Source organism: Phyllosticta citriasiana (genome assembly GCF_038021145.1).
Source record: "Phyllosticta citriasiana strain CBS 120426 chromosome Unknown IWZ02scaffold_9, whole genome shotgun sequence".
NCBI lineage: Eukaryota > Fungi > Ascomycota > Dothideomycetes > Botryosphaeriales > Phyllostictaceae > Phyllosticta > Phyllosticta citriasiana.
In genome coordinates, this window is record NW_027117286.1 from 585,735 (window position 1) to 604,731 (window position 18,997).

The window sequence follows — 18,997 nt, forward strand, 5'->3', positions numbered from 1 at the left end:
GGCGTGGCGCGCAAGCGCGTAGTTCTCGGTCCAAGAGCCGCTAGGAGTGCAGCTGCAGATGGCGGAGCCCAGTTTCAGTACGTGTTTGCGCAATTCTCGCACTGTGAAGGAGATTGTTCGAGACTTGCGAGGTTCCGGTCGGTTATCATAAAAGCGCGTCTTTGTCGACGTTTTTTGTCGTGTTGGTGACTTGGAAGTTTCCATCTCTTATTGACTGAACGGCTTTTCTGGAGATATTTAGTGAGTCCCCTGGCTCGTAGCTGCAGGTGGAGCCTCAAAAGAAGGTCAACGGCGAATGAACTCTGCGACGCTGGATTCGTGCTAATTGTTCGCGCCAGGTCCGAGTCTTCCACACTTGAACATAGATCTGCCGAGAGAGACAATCTCTACCACGAGACGCCATACCTATTGTATCCAGATTTGGAAATTGTCTGCTCGACCCCAGACGTGAGTAGAGCTCCAGAGCAGATCCACGGCGTAATCCAACCTGGAGGACTGATGGCTTACAGGTACCTCCCGCGTGATGCCCGCCGTCCCGCGGTCAATAGCCGACAGCGATGGCATAAACATTGCCGAAGCCGTAATAGCTGGCATCGGCTTAGTTCTGACAGTCTGGCTCGCCTGGTCGTCGTTGCGTCTGCAAAGACTTGCAAGTCGTCAAAGTATGAAGCCTTGCCCTAAGATGCAGGACACTTGCTGACGGTAAAACAGGTGCGGAGTCCCAAGAGCTCGTCATGACGTTTGGCATCGGTCGTCGAAGGAATTGATTCTCCGTTCTCGAGCAAGTCGTTTGCCGGATGTGGGGTTTCCTCTGGCCATTTGGAGAAGAGACGCTTTGGAGTTGAATGACGTTTTCACCCTGACTTAGGGCTCGTGCGTAGAGTTTCCTTCTGTTGAACGGGCAATCTGTCTTGGTCTCTTGACTGGGTTTGATTTATCGGGGTGGCCTTGTACAGAGGAAAATAGCGAGCGACATCTATCCCGAATAGACTTGCAGGTAAAAGCAAAGTGAGACAGACCATGGAGCGCGACGAGGAACCTTATGTTATACAAGGTCCACCCATCTCGAGAATGCGCCAAAGCTGATCTGTGCCTTCATTATCTCATGAATTAGACGGGTGTCGCTTTAGGCGTTATGATTACTAAATAACCCTAGGGCCTCTAGAGTATTAAGGCTTAATCTAAGCTATATCTAGCTAGTACCTATATAAGGTAGTACCCTTAGTAATATATCTAAGAGTAACTTAAACTTATTTATATATAAGGTTTTAGGAGGCTAGAATTTACTATACTATAACTCTATAATATATTATTATACTACCTTACTTTATACTTTCCTATATTCTTTAAAGCTTATACTTTTATAGAATATCTATTTTAGCTATATAGTCTTAAGAGTTCATGTTAATTTATATTAAAGTATTAAAAGTTATACCCTCCTAAAGTATATAGGGTAACCCTCCTCTAGATTAAAGGTATAATCTAATAATAATAATATAAACCCCTATTAAATTATATATATACTATTTTATCTTTAGATTCTAAATCCTATTATATTAAAAGAGGATAACTTAGGCTAAGTTTTAATAGGTTTCTAGATAGTATCTATATATCCTATTTAGTTAGTTATAGTATGTAACTAGTAGTTAGAATTTTAAGAGATATTAAATTAAAGATGTAAGGGTATTATAAAAGTTTACTAGGATATTATAAATATTAGTATTAGTACTAGTTATATTATAGATATTAAAGTACTTACCTTTCTAAAGTATATACTAAATATATATAGCTAAGTCTATATTAGTAGACCCTAGAAACCCTATAAACTTAAGGAACCCTATAAATTTAAGGAACCCTATAAACTTAAGGAACCCTAAGAGCTAATAGTAGGTAATTATAGGGGTAAGTAATCTTAGGTATAAGTATATAGATAGAAGGAACTATAACCTAAACTACTAAAATAGATAGCTACTCTTAATAGCTAATATAGTAGTAGTTATATACTATATACCCTAAAATCTACGCCTAAGGGCTAATATAATTAACTTTATATATAATCTAGTATAGGCTCTAACCTTATATTAAGTTTTAGATCTAGTATTAGTAATAAGGTATTATAGTTAGGGGATAATTTTTTAACCTAAATAACTATCCTAGAGTCCTAGTTTAATACTATATCTAAAGTAGAGTATAACCTTATATATTATTTTAGTTAGATTCTATAAATAAGGCTATAGGCCCTAAAAGATATTATTAGCCTAGTATATTACTTAGATAATATAGAGTTCTAAGAAGTAATGTTATAACTCTATCTTATAAGAATCCTTAATAAGATAAAGCCTAGGGTAAACCTCTAGCTATATTAGGAGTAGATTTATACCTTATAGAGGTTAATCTTTAGTCTATATTATCCTTATTAAACTCCTTATTAGAACTATTATTACCCTCCTCTTTACTATTAGAGTTATTATCTATATTATTATAATTAGGGTTTATTATCTAGTTTATATATAATTCTCCTAGCATCTTAAGGTACTACTCTATATATTTAAGGGGGCTAGTCTTAATTTTAGTAAGGGGGCTTAATAGAGGTAGAGTACTATTAGCATCTTAATAATAATATTAAGAGATAGGAGTACTTAGATATATTCCTATATAGTAATAAAATAGGGCTTTTAATTATAGGTAGTCTTAAGGTAATCTAATATTATTAGGTATATAATATATAGCTTTAAATAAAGTTATTATAGTATTAAAGACATCTCTTATATAAAATAGGCTAAGTTACTCTTAGACCCTCTTTAAGGTTTATACTATATGTAACATGATTAGTCCTTAGGGTCTTTAGGGATCTAAGCGCTACTTACTAGTCCTAATTTAGATAGCGTAAACCGGAATAAAGAGGGTCTAACTTATAAGATAATGCCTTCATGTTTACCCTTACACGCACACACTCGGACATCCCGGCCCGCCCGCAATGTGACCGAAAGCGGAAAAAGCTCAGCTCTGATTGGGCCGGCGCCAACTTCAAACGTCGCGTTGCCGACGGACGACGCAGCAAAGGTGCCGCATGGCGTGACGGCGGTGCCATTTCATTGGCTGGGCTGGTCAACGTCGAACGTCGCGTTGGTGAGTGAGTGAGTGAGTTGGTGAGTGCGTCGTCTGTCGTGCTGCTGCGGGCGGGCGGGCGGGCATGCTTGATTGGTCGGTTGGTTGGAGTTTTGCAGCCTCTGTTGTCTAGGTAGGTACTTGATGAAACCACTTGCAGCTTTGATCGTAAGGTGCGTGCTGTTGAAAAAGAAAGGGCAAATGTTGGTGAAAGATGGCTGAGGGAGGACTTCTTCTTCACCACCAGGCCAGCGCGCCACACCACCAAAGTCGACCAATGTAGAAACCTGAAGCAAGACATACGCCACTATACAATAAGAGCCTCACATCTCACTCTTTGAAGCGTCAGCTGAAGACACACCAACGCCCGGCCAGTGAGCAAACGGCAAAACAACACTTCCAACCCCGCAAACATCAGCGGGAAGATCTACTCGAGCTGGACGGGAACCGGCATCAACCCTACTCTGAGACCAAGACAGCGGGCGGGCGTGTATATGCCTCCCCAATGCTTGGCTGGGACCAGCTGCCCCTCTTTGCTGGTTCAGGGGACAGCCAGCCAAATAAACAGCAAGTGTGCCGGGCGAATCGGGCGTTCGACGAGCAACGAGGCGAAACATTGTACGGTGCCATACACGAGATACACAGGTACTTGGGCAAGATCCAGCCGCTTCTTTTTGGCTCGCAACAACTTTCCTTCCCCTCGGCCTCGCCGTCAGCTTCCAAGTGCGGTCTCACTGCCTGTCACACAGGGAGTTTGGTTTGGCAGTTGTCGGATCGAAGCGACGAACCAGGTGGGCGGCGCCTTGCAGATAACATGATTTTGTCACTACTACTGCTGTTGGTGCTGGGGCTCGTGGCGACTTTCGTCTTCCACGTTGTCCAGCATCGTTTGTATATCCGAAGCCTGGTATGGCACATCGACTTCTCCCGTTTTGTCTCACAGAACCTCGCTCACTGTCCCGCGCAGCCCGGTCCGCCAGGCCACTCGCTTCTCTTTGCTCAACTCTCAGAACGCTACCGCCAGCAGTGCACCCGACAACGTACGGCTACCACCTCCATCAGCGCTTCAAGCTAGGCCGCGTCTTCTACGTCGACTTTTGGCACTTTACTGACCCATGGCTCATCATTTTGGACCAGCAAATCGACGACCAAATTGCGGTGCCGCCCAGCCTGGACAAATGGGGCTCTCTGCGCGACACCTTTGCTCCCTTCATGGGTGACAAGAATTTACTGCCTATGGAGGGCAAGATGTGGAAGCACTTGCGCTCACTGTTTAATCCTGGTTTCTCAGCGTCGAACATGTTGACCCATGTCCCTACGATTGAGCGTGAGACGCAGCAACTGTGCGCCAACTTGCAAGAGCGCGCGGCAAAAGGGGAAGCGTTCCAGATGGAGCCGCTGACAACGAACCTAACGGTCCAGGTCACTGGGAATGTAGTCCTGTAATCAGCCTGGCGATGCACTTGGCATTTTATTATGACCTCCAGCGCAGCGGCGATTCCATGTCGGCTCAAGCACAAGGCGCGGATTACACGGCCATTCTCCGAGGTCAGCTGGATCTCGTGTTGCAAATCTCACGCGCGCAAGGGCCGAGAAAATACATTCGCCGCTAGAACCCGTTTCACTGGCGCAAGATCTGGAGGAACCAAGCAATCATGGCCGAAATCGTGGAACAAATGGTGCTGAGTCGATGGCAAGCCCGCCAACAGCAGCTGTAAGATTAAGATGATCAAGCCAAACCGCGCACCAAATACGTTATCGATCTTGCTCTGGATGCAATATCCTCGATTGCTGACAGCAAATCATCGCCGCTCGATCATGCTGTCTTGGAGAACTTGAGCTCGCAGACCCGTCAGTTTCTCTTTGCTGGCCACGACACCACGTCCACTCCTCTCTGCCACGGACCGCATCGTGATCCGCGGTACTTCCCTGATCCCCACTCTTTTAGGCCGGAGAGGTGGTCGGAGGGGGCCATTGCCGGCGACAAATCCAGAGAGAAGGAAAGCGAGGTCGAAGATCCGCTGTCGCCGCCAGAACGCTCGCACCCGCATGTCTGTCGTCCATTTGAGGTGGGGCATAGGGCGTGCATCGGACAAGATCTGGCGCTGGTGGAGATGAAGATTGTGTTGGCGCTGACGATGCGTCGATTCGATATTACGGCGTGCTATGGCCCTGAGGGGGAAAGTGAAGATAAAGCGGTTATGGACAAATATTAGTGGCCAGGTGCTCCCGAATACGCAAAGTCCGGGTTTACGGCAAAGATGTCGGGTGGGTTGCAAGCAGGAAAGTGGATATTGGTACAGTGTTGACAGGACTAGAGCCGGGAAAGTGTGGATTGAGTAGAAGAGCCAGTTTGAAGGATTCAAACATCTCTTGTCTCGAGTTGGCACGCACCTCGACAACCGTTGCATATTGCTCTGCTGTAAGTGGCCACAAATCGTAGCCATAAAATGGACCGGGAAACCCCTCTTGGATCTGCGGCTCCCTTCAAGCGCCAATGCAGGTACTCGGGCGATTTTAAACTAGGAGTGTCATGCAAGAAAGAAATTCCGGAGGCTAAGGAAACTCAGCCACGAAGGGCGCCGACCTTCTCTTATTTCTTGCTCTCCAAGCCACACATTCGGCGAGTTTCAAACTCTCGCGTGGTCTCCAGGCACTTGGAGCCTTGGGGGTTGTCGACTTTCTCAGGGGTCCTGATCGCCGTTGATTGCGCCACCTTTGTGGGCTTCCCCGGAACCCTGGGAGCTCTAAACGGTCTTGGTCTTGCGCAGCTCCCTGACTCTCTCATCTAGCAGCCACCTGGCATAGAACCTGTGCAAACTTCCGACCCACTTTGGAATCGTTTTTTGGTCGTTTCCTTCTTCCGGCAACCACTCGTAATCATGGGCGCTGGAGAAGCGCACCTCGACCATACCGTCAGCATCGATCTCGCCCACACTGCACTCGTGCCGGCCGCCGCTCATCATGCGCCAAGGATACCCCAGGCGCGTCGCCGTGGTGCGAAAGAAGCCAACGACACCGGGGGCCATGTCCCAGCGCAACAGCAATGGTGAGCCTGTCTCCGGGGCACGAACCACGGTGAATGTATCGTTGAGAAGAGTTCGACCTGCGGGCATGCCCTTGTCACCGCAGTCACCAGGCGAACCGAAGCCGAAGAGTCGCGACTCGGCGCGGAGAATCGGGGACGAGAGAAATTTCCGAGCCCAGGCTTCTTCGAGCGACTTGGCGTCGCTGTCACCGGACGCCTCTTGAAGGGCCCTGGCAGGAACCTTGGCGGAAAAGATGTCAATGTGGGGGGTGTGGAAGTAGTATTGGTGATTCCAGAAAAAGGGAACCCTTAGTGCCGCGGTGCAGTTGGTGTCATCTGGCGTGAGAGAAGGGTATTTTGCTGCCAGTCTCCCCTGGTACCAGCCAAAGGCGTATGGCGGAACGAAAGCACCTAGAAAAAGTAGAGAGCCTCTGTAGAACGACATGTTGATGATGAGAGGGAGATAAATAAGCAGAGAGATGTGAGGAAAGAATCACGACGACGACAGCAACACAAGAAATGGCGGGGCGGCATGGGATGGACGAGTTGGAGGTGGGTGGAGGCCGGGGTGCATTGCGGCAACGCGTCGTCGTCAGACCATGGCCAGAGACTAACCTCAATGTAGGACCCCGCGTGGTGAGTCAGCGGCAGCAAACAAAACAGCCCGCCATCAACAACACCACCACCCTCCCTCCCATGGATCTTCCTCTCCCGTCCCTCTCGTCCCGCGCGGGTGTGGCTATGATAAGTGGCTGGCCGCCTTGACGCGCCGCTGTTGCCGTGCGACCTCAACCACGAATTCGACTGCAGCTCAACCACGGCCTGATGCAGTCCCAAGATCAGATCCACTTGTATCGCCCATTTGAGCCGACTCCACATGCCTTGGTTGCTTTTGTCTGTCTGCAATCAATCTCGCACATGAGCTCTTTGCTTTTTCTCGTTTGCGTCGTCGACCTCTTCGACGTGCCCAGATACAAAGTCGTTTGTCCTGGATCCCCGGATCCCGTTTGTCCATGTCGTTTCGAACCGCGCGCGGCTCCGCATCCTCCCCAGCCCTTCGCTGCCGCCTACTATCAACGGATCCTCGCCCCGTGAATATCTTTGCCCTGTGCAAACCTCTACATCTTCCGACATCCCTGTCACCACGTCTCAATGCTATCGTTTTGAGTGGCCGGTTCCTGCACAGGGTCCTGTTTCCAGCCCGCAACATCATTGGTTGTCAACGTCCGACGCGGCTGCACCAAAGGAAACTAGAGAGGTGATACCACCCTGACCGTGTTTATATACTGTCTCGACTATCTGTCCTTGTGACGTTTGTTGTCTCCTCCCATTGTCCTTGAATTGCAGCCCATAGCGCCATGTTACCAGGAAACGACCCAACGGCGAAGCGTCATTCACTGAGCTCTGCCGCAAGATACCCGCGAGACTCTGTCCTGAGAGCTTCTTTGTGTGATCCCCGCTTTGACGAATACCTCAATGATGCGAGTCGCTTTGAACCGAAAACCTGCCAATACTTGGAGCTCTGGCAACTCGAGTCTGGTGAGGTGATTGAACGGAATGGGTACTTGGAGCCTCATGAAGTGGAGAGATGGGTCAAGGAAGATGTAAGCCGTCGCTTCTGATGATATGGTGAAGATACACTGATGCCCCACCTTCTAGGCCCCAAATCGAAAGCGTATGCCCGGCTGCAAAGGCGGCTCTCGATTCATGTATGTTTCTGTTTTTGTTCAAACGACAGGCATCTGACTGACAGCTTGGAGAATCGGGCCGTGGCAAGACCAGACACCCACGCTCCCTTTCAACCGCGACGCTTTTGAGACTCTGCTGGACCATTGCTCAATACCTCCAACATTTTTGACTTCGTGCTTCAAAATTCATTACTGCGTATCTACGGCAAGGACGAAGCTCGAATCTGATGGAATCATGTGTGAGTGGGTACCATCCTGCGCCCGTTATACTTTCTGACAAGAACAAGCCTGGGTCGTACGAGCATACACAAGCGCCGCTGCAGTCGCGTACAATTCGCAGACGAATACAACTGTAGGTCTACTGCTGGCCCGCGTCCCAGAGATGTACGAGATCGTACACAGGTTGCGGAATTCCAAAGCCCACGCTTGCCACCCCATGATGGCACCCTCGATCATTGCAGCATTCTGCATAGATGAATTCTCCACCATCGACATCCAATCGCTTGCCGGTGATGTGTTGAACCTCGAAAGGGTCACGGGACTGCGGGACAGGACTCAGTCGGACGCAGATTTCCACAGCGAGACGGAAAAGGCAGTTACAAAAGCCATCAATGTCACCGCTCGACTTTGCAACAGTTCCTACTTTTGTAGCCTCTACGGAGCCAATCTGGTAGAGCCCATCTGCCGAGCCATTGATGCCGTTACTGGACTGGTTCCAACAATCTCAGAACCATCAAGCCAATTGCGCATGAAGTCGTCAAGCATCGAACTACTTGACCATATGGGATACCTGTTACAATCTAGGTCATCGGCTGCGAGTCACATCGAGACGCTGCAAAAACGCATGGAGTTCCTGTCGTCTGTCGTAAGTAAAGTCTCGCGGTTCTTGATCGATCTGCTGACCCTGCCACAGCTCAACACGCTCTACATTCAACGCGATAGCAAGCAAAACATTGAAATGGTGCACAGCTACAAGAACATTGCGCGCCTGAACCTGGAAATGGCAAAGGACAGCAAGAGTCTTGTGAGCGCCACAAAGCACGACAGCCCGTCCATGAAAGCTGCAGCACTCCTCCTCGCCCTGTTCCTTCCCGCCACTTTCATCGCCGTAAGTATTCGAGCTACTGCATCTTCACGAGCAGACTGACTCATTCCCTCCCAGGTTATTTTCTGCATGCCCATCGTCAACATTGGCACTTCCAGATATTGGATCTATCTTGCCGCTGCTATTCCACTGACCGTCATCGTCGTCAGCTGTTGGGCACTCTTTGTCGGCACATCAAGCAGGAAAAACGCAAAGAACCAAGAGGATTTCTATCTCGAAATCGAAAAAATGGCCTAGTCTGCCAGGATGCCTCTTGGTCCATCAAGGCTCTTCTGCGCGCATGTCTAACCTTCCCACGATCTATCCATCGACTCACAACTGTTTCACTGTCTCTACAACCCTTTAATTCTCCACTGTCATTTCATGTCCGCGATTTGGTGTTGTGGCTGTCTTCCGCTTCATTCTTTCTGCATGCATTCTGGCGCAACAGGCTCATGACTATGTGACGATTCATGGGCGGCATGTCAATGAATTTGTTTCACAAAGATATGGTGGTAATGTATGAATCAAGGCAACGGATGAACGTCAATCCAACGTAGGTAGAATCAATTGAAGGACAATCTAATTTTGGAGTTATCATTCGCTGTTCTGGTGATGGACAATCGCTGCAGGGGCTCCACATGAAGATCATTAATTCTTTCCACATCCGCCCCCGTTCACAAGATATCATGTATCGTTGTAGTATTTTTTGGAAATTAGTGGTGTTCGACGAGCGGTGCCGGAAATCAAGGAAGAAAAAGCTGATGACGTCATGGGTGCGCGATTCATGAAAGGGTTCAGGCGGGGCAGTCTCGACTCGTGCAGTCCCAGATTGCCTCCTGCCTTGAAAGACGATGATCCCTTTTAGCTCATGTTAAGCGCCAAAACAAGTTCTCCTGTGCCCTCAACGGTTTTTTTGTAAAATCATCATCTTCCTCGGATTCGATTTGCTTCATGTCTATACAAAATGAGGGTGCCTCAAAGCCTGATGGATCTCCCACGCGAGCTCCGCGACTGCATTTGGGAAGCGTGCCTCACGATTCCGTCCTCTCGGCCAGCATCGCCGGACCCGAACGACTACGTTGCAGGAAACACCCCGAGTGACGAGACCGTCTACTATCCTACCCCCAATGTTAACATCAACTCTGTATCTCTCTTATGTGTCAATCGGGCAGTCAATGCCGAGGTACACGCGACTATTCTACGACTCTACGCCCACCGCCGCGTCAACAGCAAGCTTAGCATTCTCACTCGCAACGAGAAATTCTTCAGACTGGACTGGCTGCTACTTCCCGTCAACTCGGTCCACTACGACAATTTGGAGGTCGACTTTCGATTCACGGGGCAGCCGTCGTGGCACGGACCCAATGGTCGTCTCCCCAGTGTGCCCGACCAGTCCTTTTTCCAAGTCTTTTATCCGGAACCGAATCCCAAGATTCTCTATTGTCTTGCTGCCATCTTGAGTCGCTTTCAAAAATGGGGACCCGGATTTGAGGGCCCTCCGCGTACTACCAGGCCGCCCCGCAAACGCTCAATAGGGTGTCTCTCGCTGAACATTGTCACGCCGTCATTACCGCCGGAGCGATTCAGGAAACGCTGCGACCTTGTCATGCCTCGACGGCTTAGGAATACTCGCGAGGCCTGGAAGTCTTATTACACCGGCATCGTGCACCCGAAAGCTGTTGTTCTTGAATTCGAGATGCTCCTATGGCGCACCCTGATTGCACCGCGGAAGATGAGTTGTACATCAAATTTCTACGAAAGTATCGAGACGATCGACATCCGACTGGATGGCCAACTCTTGAAGACCTGGAATGTGCGGAGCCTCACTGGACAGCTTTTCCAGGCGGCCTTTCTTCAGAGCAGATTACGCGTGTTGGACCACAACTGTAGTCTGCCCGTGGAGGAACGCTTTGGATCTTTTGTGGAAAAAGATGCAAAATGGCAAAGAAGAGAGGGTCGCGGAAATACCACGGAGGTCAATAATTCGGAAAGCCACGAGGGTTTCAGACAATTTGAGGCAACAGGTCTTGAGCTGGTCATGGGGCCACATTGGGGCGATCAAGCCTGAGCTTCGACGTGGAGTAGGATTACATTTCCCCCGCCCTTTTTTGTGCTGATATCGAGCAGACTGTTAAAGATCTTGTATCCTTAGACCACTGCAGATCGCGAGGTCCACGCGTGGCTAGATCAAGTCCTCAATCTCCTCACCCCATGGCACAAGTCGAATCCAGCATGTCAGCTTTCAGCCTCATGTGCCTCTGACTCAGCCCTGCAGCCAAAACAGCTGCCTTGATGCCGTATGCACTCATCTCCTCGCATCGTTTGTACCAAACGGGGTTGCAAAGGCTTATAGTTTTCGCTCCACATGGCCTCTGCGCTAGGTTATGTACCGTGATGGCCGGGGGCCCAGCCGAATATCCGCATTGGGAAACCCTCGGCTGCATCACAACCCTTTCTTTGTGGCTCCATACTGCAAGCTGTCTCTTGCGTGCCTAGGCAGCCGCGCTTATTTATCGGTGTTGGCGCTGGGCTACCTAGCCTTGTCCTCCCTTTGCCTTGTACCTTTTTGCTTGGGCTCGATTTCACTGTTACTTTGTTTTCGCTCGACCTTTGGTCAAGTCCCATAATTGCTACTCTTTGCGTTATTGAAGAAGTCTAGTCAGCAAAAAATCAGACTGCGACGCGCAGATATGCCACCCCCAACGCTCCTGTCTCTGCCACGCGAAATCCGCGACCAAATCTGGGACCTCTGTCTGACGACGCCACTTCCTCCCGCCTGTCCAACCGAAGAGTACACAGCTCAGCCCGCACCGTCCTCCATCTTCGTCAATAGTTTTGGTTCCAAAAAGTGGCAGCCCCTCTTCAACTTCCCACTAAACCCACGAACCAACGGCGGCGGCCTCCGCCTCACATGTCGCCAGATCGGCGGCGAGACGTGCGACGCGCTCAACCGGCTCAACGCGCACAGGAGGCTGAGGTACGTGGTGCGTCTACGGATTGAAGAAGAGGAAGGAGACGCGACGGGGGAGCGCGAGTGGTACTGGGTCGACTGGGTGATTCTGCCGACACGGAACTGGCTCGCCGAATCTCGACCCGCCAAAGCCGGCGTTGAGAAAGGCATAGCAAACCTTGAATCAGAAGAAGACGAGCGCGCGCAACTGCCCGTCAACCTCGTCATCCAGGTCGAAAAGACGATGCGCGCTAAACCGACGTCTCCTGAGCATCATGATCATCAGAACCCAGACCACCAGCAGCAGCAGCAGCAGCAACAACAGCAACAACAGCAACAACAGCAACAGGAGCCGTCATGTTCGTCCCGGCAGCAGAACCATCAGCAGCAGCAGCGCCATGATGATGATCAAGAACCGCCCGGGCCGGACCACTTGTCCGCGCTGTACCGCCGCTATCATTTCCTGTGCCGTCCGGAGCTGCGGCCGCCGCTGCCGCGGCCGCTCACCGTCGAGCGCTCTCTTCTGCGCGTCGCCGAGCACGGCGTGCTGCTGCTGCATTGGGCGCTGGCGGATATGGTGGCGAGAATTGTCACCGAGGGGCCGTGTTGTTTGGGTAGAGGGATACCGGCGGTGCCACCATCGCCTTTGTCAACACCATCATCCTCCTCCTCCTCCTCCTCCTTCTTCTCTCTCCAGCCCCACCCCCGCCCCTTCACTCTAACCCTACGCTGTCCCTATTCCTCTCCCTCTCCCCATAGCCAAACCCAAACCCAAACCCTCATGACCCCTCTCCTCGAATTCCTCCCCTTCTACCTCCACTCAGCCAAGCTGTCCTACTCACCCTTTCGCAATCTCGTTGCCGGTGGTTTGCTGCGGCGGTTTGATTTTGACTTTGACTTTGACTTTGATTTTGGCGTGAGTGAGAGAGGCAGAGAACGGGGCACGCGACCACAAGGCCAGGCCAAATGTCCGGTGCCTGCGACGAGTTGCTGTGTGCAAGGGACGGTGGCGAAGGGGGAGCAGGAGGAGGAGGAGGAGGAGGAGGCGCATCTGCATTGGGTTTGCGATGTCGTTAGGAGAGTGGGCGAAGAAGAGGAGAGGGCGCGGCAGAGCGAGAGGCAGGTGGAGAGAGATTATGATGATGATTGGTGAGCTGGGCGAGGCGAGGCGAGACGGTGCGAGGTGGAGGATGGATTTGGGATCCGGAGTAGAGAGATAGACGCGTGGCGCCACGTCTGGTAATCGATCAATCAATCAATCAATCACAAGACGGTGTGCGATTCTCTGACCGAAATGCATTGGGTTGGATACGTGCAGGGCAGGCAGGCGCAATCATGGGAACAGCTTCTGTGCGCGTACTTGTACATATGTATGGCAGCTCATACCTATCAATTGTACGATGGATGACAACGGATGATGAGGTTAGGTCGTCTGGAGCCGCATATGGGTGCTGGACCGTCCCGAACAACCCGTCTTCAGTTCGCGAACTGAATCGCCTCGCTGGTTCGACGACGCCGATGTGCGGTTAGGCCACTCTTAGAGAAAAGAAGAGGCGGAGCTAAGAGAGGAGAAAAGGAGAGATATTCATCACCCGCGGCGTATCCACGTACCACTCGCATTCAAGTGAATTTGTTGTTGGAGTTGTTCTTTGTATGTGTATCTAAGTCGATTGACGACGATGGGTTGGATTGGACGGCCGTGACCAAGGGAAGGATGGAACATGGGGTAAGAACGTGGAGAGAAGAAAATGGGGGAATGTAAGAGAAGAGGGGAAGGGTGGAGGGGGGATATGAGCGGAAGAAGGCAGGAGACAAATGCAGACGAAACGACAAAATAGGACCGCTGACCAACGACACCAAAGACCAAGCAGCGAGGCAGGCAAGAGTTGCACTGCGCTACGCCGAGACTGCCACCGAATAGAGACGGGAGATATATGAGAGGGACGATGCAAGGTAAGGAGAGGAAAAGAGGGGAAAGAAACAAAAAATGACACCGGGACACTCCGCAGTCGCCATGTGCTCCTGCTTCTGCTGCATGCGCACAAGAGGGGAAGAGAGAAGAAAAGAAAAGAGACAAAAGTAGAATCGAAAGGGAAATCAGAGTAGCGAGCATCTACCTGACCCAAACTCCTCACAACACGGGATCCATAAACGGCTTCAACCACTCAATCACCAACCGGCATTTATACCTCATCTGGGCATGGCGCTCAGTCTGCCTCGCGGTCGCCGAACGGACCTCACTCGCTCCCGAGATATCCATCCCCTCAAACGCCCTAATCCCCTCGTTCTCACTGACTTCATTGACCTGCTTCTTGCCATCCAGCCCGAGCGCCTCATCAACTAGCTCGACAAAACGCTTCCACACAGCGCCGTTATCGCCGCGACGGAAGATGCGGAGCATGGCAAAAAGCGACTCCTCGGCGCAACGACCGACAAAGTTGGCTGCCAAAATGTCGCCATCAATATGATAAGCGGTGCGCCGCTTGAGGCCGGTGCGGTTCTTGTCTGGGTCGAGGGCGCGCAGCAGTGTTTCGGCGGTGCTCGAGTAGGCAGAGACGTAGCGCAACGACGATTGCAGAACCGGGCCACTGCCGGTAGCTTCGCTCTCCGCGTCCAGGTCCATGAAGTCGGGCTCTGCAAGTCGAGACGTGGCGGCCGCGGCGAGGACCTCGTTCGGGCTGTCGTCGGATTGGTCGAGATGGCGCAGCGGGCCGATTATGAGGTTGTTGGTTGTGCTCGAGTCGAACAGCATGGGCGACAACTGGCTTCCAGGACGCTGAGCTCGGCGCTTTTGCTCCTCAAGCTTGCACATATTTTCCAGGAATTTGAGCAGTCGCCACGTTCGCTCTTCGACGAGGGTAAAGTTGAAAAAGGTGCCGTCAGAGGCCGCCCCAATGACGTCGTCGGCAAGAACGCCAGGCAGTCGTGAGTCTGACGAAGGTCCCTTGAAATTTGGAGGACTTGTGCTGCGCCTGAGGCGCATGACTGAGCGAGGTAGTGCTGCTTCGACAAGAGTTGGGACCGCGGTTTGGTAGGCTCTGAGATGCGGCAAGAAGAGGACAGCAACGCTACCGCGTTTGTCTGAGACGAGAGCAACGCTACTCTCGTTCAAAGCTCTACCTTTACTGCTTGTATCGCCGTTCGATGCGGGAGCTGAGTCGGTTTTAGACTGTGACAGCGGAAGACGAACATGGCAAGAAGTGTCGCGCGCCTGGCTGTCTGTAAACAAGAGTTCAAAGCGATGTGACATTTCGGTCGGTTCAGGCTGTGGAATGACTTGATACACCAGAAGAGAGTCGGAAGCGGTCGATATGTAGACGTGGTTGTCTTCTGCCGTGACGTGCATTCCCATTGAAGGAATCTCGGTTTCGGCAACTACACGCAGTCTGCGATGGTCAGAGTAGCCCAAGCAGATTTTCTAGGGGACTTACGATCTGGTCTCCGTAGAGAACATGTAGAGGTGAACCTTGCGCCCAAAGCAGACCAAGAGTGCATTCGACTCTCCATATGGTGCCAATGATGTGACCTGCTCTTTGAATTTCAGCTCTTTAAGCTGCACGAGCTCTGGTCGGTCGTTTTCACGAATCTTGCGCGTCAGAAAGTGGACTCTGCCAGCCTTTTCTTCCGTTCTGGAGCTTGTTCCAGCACCGATGACGACTTGAATATATCTCTTGCTGTGATTTCCTTCCAACTCAATGGCCGAAAGGGCATTGATGCGCCACCCAGCAGATAGAAAGTATTCCGCAGCAGGTTTGTCGTTACTTGCATAACCGCGTTCGTCAAACATTTGTATGAAGCTCTCGCGGAAGCGCGAGCACTTTGAGCCATTCCTGTCAGCCACTTCAAAGGCCACCGGCTCATTGCAAGCCACAAATAGAGCCTTCAAGCTTGGACAGCTAATGACTCGGTTAGGAGAGCCTCTGACTGGGATCTTTCGGGGCACCATGTTCTTTTCTTCTCCGACATGCACAATGTAGATGGCAGATCCGGAGATGCACATCAAAGCCCCGCCAAACCCTCTTGTCAGCCATGGCTCGTGGGGAATGCGGCAAATTGCAGAAACCTGGTTTTGCTGCAAGTAAGGCCGCTTGCGGTCCGTCAACCAAATGTTTGTGATCTCCAAACCCGTATTATCCACAGAATCGAGATTCAGGCGATGGAATTCAGATCCGCAGGTAGCAAATCCGCCGAGTGGTCCAGTCTCAGGGTCCTCGAACAACACAACAGGCGTGTGTCCGATGCTTGTCCGCTTAGTCTTGCCAAAGCGCAGATTCCCGTGGTCCTCTCGGTGTTTCGAGTTTGCATCTCCCTTGGAAAATCCGTTCTGGGTAGTTTCAGACATGTCTACTGCGTAAACCTCGCCATTTCGAAGCCCGCAAACAAGAGCCATGTTTGTCTCGCCCAATGACTTGAAGTGGCTGCGAAGGATTATTGCACTTTGACAAGCGGCGATTGACCCAGGAGCTGCGCCTCCCTGGACGTTTTGAGACATTAAAATATCACCAAGTGAGCCATTGAGATGGATTTGATGCAATTGAATCAATCCATCCGCAGTCGCGCAGAGGAGTAGACTCTTGGATTTGGCCCAAAGAAACTGTACGCATGTAGGATCCGATGGCAATGGCTTTGCACCTGCTGTCTCAAATTTGACCTCTTCACTTCTTGCCTCGACCCTCATGGTTCGAATTGAAAATCCGTCAGTATGTCGCACTGCAAGATACACAGTGGAGTATTCAGGTGAGATGGATGCAGCAAGAACATCCTCGTCAACTATCCGCCATGTAGCTTTCCTGGGCAAAATCTGGTCGGATTTTGATGTTTCGACGACCACTAGCGATTGTGGAGTTATCTGCAAAGCCATGCTCTTTTCAATATTGGCACATGCAATAGTCTCGACTGAAAGGTCCAGGCCACAAGTCTCTTCGTCGAATCCCATGTCTATCTGTTGGGCGTCATCGGAGATGTGCAAAAGTTCGCTTCCGCCGGGAAGGGAAAGGAGGAAGAAAACACCCCGTTCATTTGCGTCCGGAAGTGACCATAGTCCTGTGACCCCGGAGAATATTGAGTCTTCTTCAAAAAGCCCAATTTTGGCATCGTAACCTGTTCTGAGTTCCGAAACAGAGCCATAAGGCGAGCGACCCGAGGTCGACAGTATGCGCTTGCGAGTCGAAGCTATACCTGTCTTATTGCTTGGTTGGTTGGCCACGATGAAATCCAGTGTCGGTGACCAGTCCGGGACCGAGGTGATAAAGTCGGGCTCCATGACCTGTGCGCGTGTCCTTTGACGTCCAGAAGACATGATTCTATCTGTACGGGATATCTCGTCTTTCCACTGACCAATCTGAGAAACATTGAGCAACGCCCCTCAACAAGACTTCAAAGCAGCTCACCTTTACAATTTCTCCTGGAGAAGAGTCGCCAGCAGCTATCAGCACATCGGGGGTGTCCAAAGCGGAGCCGACATCCAGGCTTGCAAAGGCTGTAGATACGTTGCAATCAAAATGACCAGCTTTGCTCGTCAGAGCGCCATTCCGAGCGTTGACGGTCAGGTAATTTACAACCCCATCTTCCCGGATTAGATAGAAATTTTCTTCATGTCTTCCGAAATTTCTGTCGGTCCGCGCCCATGAGGTCCACACGGGGAAGCGTCTTGAGTTTCCAGGAAACCTTGGAGGTTCGGGATTTGCTAGGCTGGTGGGTATTCTCGTGGGCCCATCCAGAACGTTTTGGTAGAGATCTATGTCTTTTTTGCCCACCAGAACAAATGACAGGCCATATTGCAAAGGCATAAGCAGTTGAGGACGCCGATGTCCTTCTGGATTTTCAGTCGCAGCAGTAAAAGATGCAGGGATCAAGCTTACCTGAAGAGATTGGATAACCTTCGAGGAAAGTTTTGATGGTCTTTGGCGAAAGGTTGTGATCCCAGGCATAGCAAGATACCCTCGTCCTGCCGTTTCTGGCATACAAGACGATCAGGACGACTTGAGAGTCATGACTGGGATCGGGAAAGAGAAACTCCATCTTCAAAATCACACCTCGGACCTGAATAGGCATCTCTGTCTTCAACGGCGTCCACCAGACGGCCGACGGATTGCTGGACATGCTCTGTCGCACCTCGGACATGGATTTTGCAGAATAGAGCAAAATGCAGTTGCAGGAGGAACCGACTGCGAGAGCGCGCGAGCGTGGGTCTACAGCGAGATGCTTCCCTGGAGATTCCAGCACAGAGACGTCGGGATGAAGCGGAAGGCTGGTTTCGGTCCACTTGATAGAGCCATCCTCGGCTTCGTTGGCGAATAGAAAGAGCAATTCTCGGGATTCGAGGGTCAGGACCAGAAATTGAGGGGGAATGGAATTATCGGATTCGGCGTACTGTTGAGCCAGTTCTGGGGATGAAAGATGCTGAAAGTCGGGATGTATAAATTTCCGCGGCTCTCCAAAGATCCTGGCAGCTCGAATGCGGGATCCAAAGTCGGCCTTGGTGCAGACATGGCGCAAGTTTGCATCGGGTAAGATTTCTTTGAGGTGAATAAAGTCCTCGCCAACGAAGACGACGTCGTTCTTCTCGCGGTGGCGTATGCGGGCGGGGATGATCCAGTTGACGACGGGGCTCCGCAGAATGGTGCGCGACAAGAGGCCGACAGTGGGTTGGTCCATGGCAAATTCGGCGGGGGCGGGATTTCTGGGTGGTTGGTCTTCTCTGAGGCGGTTTTGAAGGGCCAGCAGCTGGTAAATATCGACGTTTCTCGTGACCCACTGGCCATTTTCCAGAACGCCCGTCTGGAGAGCCATGGCAAGGGGGGGACGAAACTCGAAGCCAGATGAAAGAAAGTGGAAGGAAGGAAGGAAGGAAGGAAGGAAAGAAGGAAGGAAGGAAAGAAACAAAAACGGCTTGACGGGGGAGCTTCGTCGAGGCGGCAAGAGGTTGGGACGGTGGAGGCGTTTACGGGGGGGTAAGACAGAGACAGAAAACGGCAAGCAGCAAGGTTGAAACGGGGGATGGCGGCACTTCCTGTGACATGATGGACTCAGCCCATGTCAGCCAGAGGAGAGGAGAGGAGAGGAGAGGAGAGGAGAGGTGTAGGTAGACAGGTAGGTAGGTAGGTAGGTGGTGAAAAAAGAGACGGTACGAGACG

The 18,997-nt window shown here is 51.0% G+C and overlaps 7 protein-coding genes across 7 annotated transcripts; 4 read left to right on the forward strand and 3 right to left on the reverse strand.

Moving 5' to 3' along the window:
* Nucleotides 1-2,921: 2,921 nt before the first annotated feature.
* IWZ02DRAFT_522179 (cytochrome P450) lies at nt 2,922-5,324 on the forward strand (the record flags this gene model as incomplete). The annotated part of the gene is made up of 8 exons (XM_066770823.1): nt 2,922-3,133; nt 3,269-3,281; nt 3,392-3,831; nt 3,858-3,899; nt 3,992-4,148; nt 4,171-4,530; nt 4,596-4,656; nt 4,843-5,324. The coding sequence occupies exons 1-8, from the start codon at nt 2,931-2,933 to the stop codon at nt 5,322-5,324; spliced, it is 1,758 nt and encodes a 585-aa protein (XP_066621164.1). The 5' UTR covers nt 2,922-2,930.
* Nucleotides 5,325-5,705: 381 nt separating this feature from the next.
* IWZ02DRAFT_311459 (uncharacterized protein) lies at nt 5,706-6,710 on the reverse strand. The gene has a single exon (XM_066764073.1). The coding sequence runs from the start codon at nt 6,579-6,581 to the stop codon at nt 5,856-5,858; it is 726 nt and encodes a 241-aa protein (XP_066621165.1). The 5' UTR covers nt 6,582-6,710; the 3' UTR covers nt 5,706-5,855.
* Nucleotides 6,711-7,748: 1,038 nt separating this feature from the next.
* On the forward strand, nt 7,749-9,287 carry IWZ02DRAFT_311660 (uncharacterized protein). Its single transcript, XM_066764075.1, has 5 exons — nt 7,749-7,845; nt 7,897-8,063; nt 8,112-8,689; nt 8,738-8,932; nt 8,987-9,287. The coding sequence occupies exons 1-5, from the start codon at nt 7,814-7,816 to the stop codon at nt 9,164-9,166; spliced, it is 1,152 nt and encodes a 383-aa protein (XP_066621166.1). The 5' UTR covers nt 7,749-7,813; the 3' UTR covers nt 9,167-9,287.
* A 588-nt stretch (nt 9,288-9,875) lies between these two features.
* IWZ02DRAFT_491947 (uncharacterized protein) lies at nt 9,876-10,979 on the forward strand (the record flags this gene model as incomplete). Its single annotated transcript, XM_066769803.1, has 1 exon — nt 9,876-10,979. One exon carries the CDS (start codon nt 9,876-9,878, stop codon nt 10,977-10,979), a length of 1,104 nt encoding a protein of 367 aa, XP_066621167.1.
* A 622-nt stretch (nt 10,980-11,601) lies between these two features.
* Nucleotides 11,602-13,014, forward strand: IWZ02DRAFT_434535 (uncharacterized protein; the record flags this gene model as incomplete). The annotated part of the gene is made up of 1 exon (XM_066766369.1): nt 11,602-13,014. The coding sequence occupies one exon, from the start codon at nt 11,602-11,604 to the stop codon at nt 13,012-13,014; it is 1,413 nt and encodes a 470-aa protein (XP_066621168.1).
* A 251-nt stretch (nt 13,015-13,265) lies between these two features.
* Nucleotides 13,266-14,150, reverse strand: IWZ02DRAFT_311550 (uncharacterized protein). The gene has a single exon (XM_066764074.1). It carries the CDS (start codon nt 13,972-13,974, stop codon nt 13,450-13,452), a length of 525 nt encoding a protein of 174 aa, XP_066621169.1. The 5' UTR covers nt 13,975-14,150; the 3' UTR covers nt 13,266-13,449.
* On the reverse strand, nt 13,993-18,653 carry IWZ02DRAFT_434536 (mono-functional DNA-alkylating methyl methanesulfonate N-term-domain-containing protein; the record flags this gene model as incomplete). Its single annotated transcript, XM_066766370.1, has 4 exons — nt 13,993-15,247; nt 15,293-17,202; nt 17,252-17,676; nt 17,723-18,653. The coding sequence occupies 4 exons, from the start codon at nt 18,651-18,653 to the stop codon at nt 13,993-13,995; spliced, it is 4,521 nt and encodes a 1,506-aa protein (XP_066621170.1).
* Nucleotides 18,654-18,997: the final 344 nt, after the last annotated feature.

Bases quoted from the DNA above. Each gene is read 5' to 3' on its own strand.
- IWZ02DRAFT_311459 (XM_066764073.1), bottom strand. From the start codon at position 6,581: ATGTCGTTCTACAGAGGCTCTCTACTTTTTCTAGGTGCTTTCGTTCCG.
- IWZ02DRAFT_311660 (XM_066764075.1), top strand. From the start codon at position 7,814: ATGCCCGGCTGCAAAGGCGGCTCTCGATTCAT. The intron at 7,846-7,896 runs GTATGTTTCTGT...GACAGCTTGGAG, and splicing joins AAAGGCGGCTCTCGATTCAT to AATCGGGCCGTGGCAAGACC. The intron at 8,064-8,111 runs GTGAGTGGGTAC...GACAAGAACAAG, and splicing joins CGAATCTGATGGAATCATGT to CCTGGGTCGTACGAGCATAC.
- IWZ02DRAFT_311550 (XM_066764074.1), bottom strand. From the start codon at position 13,974: ATGCTCGCTACTCTGATTTCCCTTTCGATTCTACTTTTGTCTCTTTTC.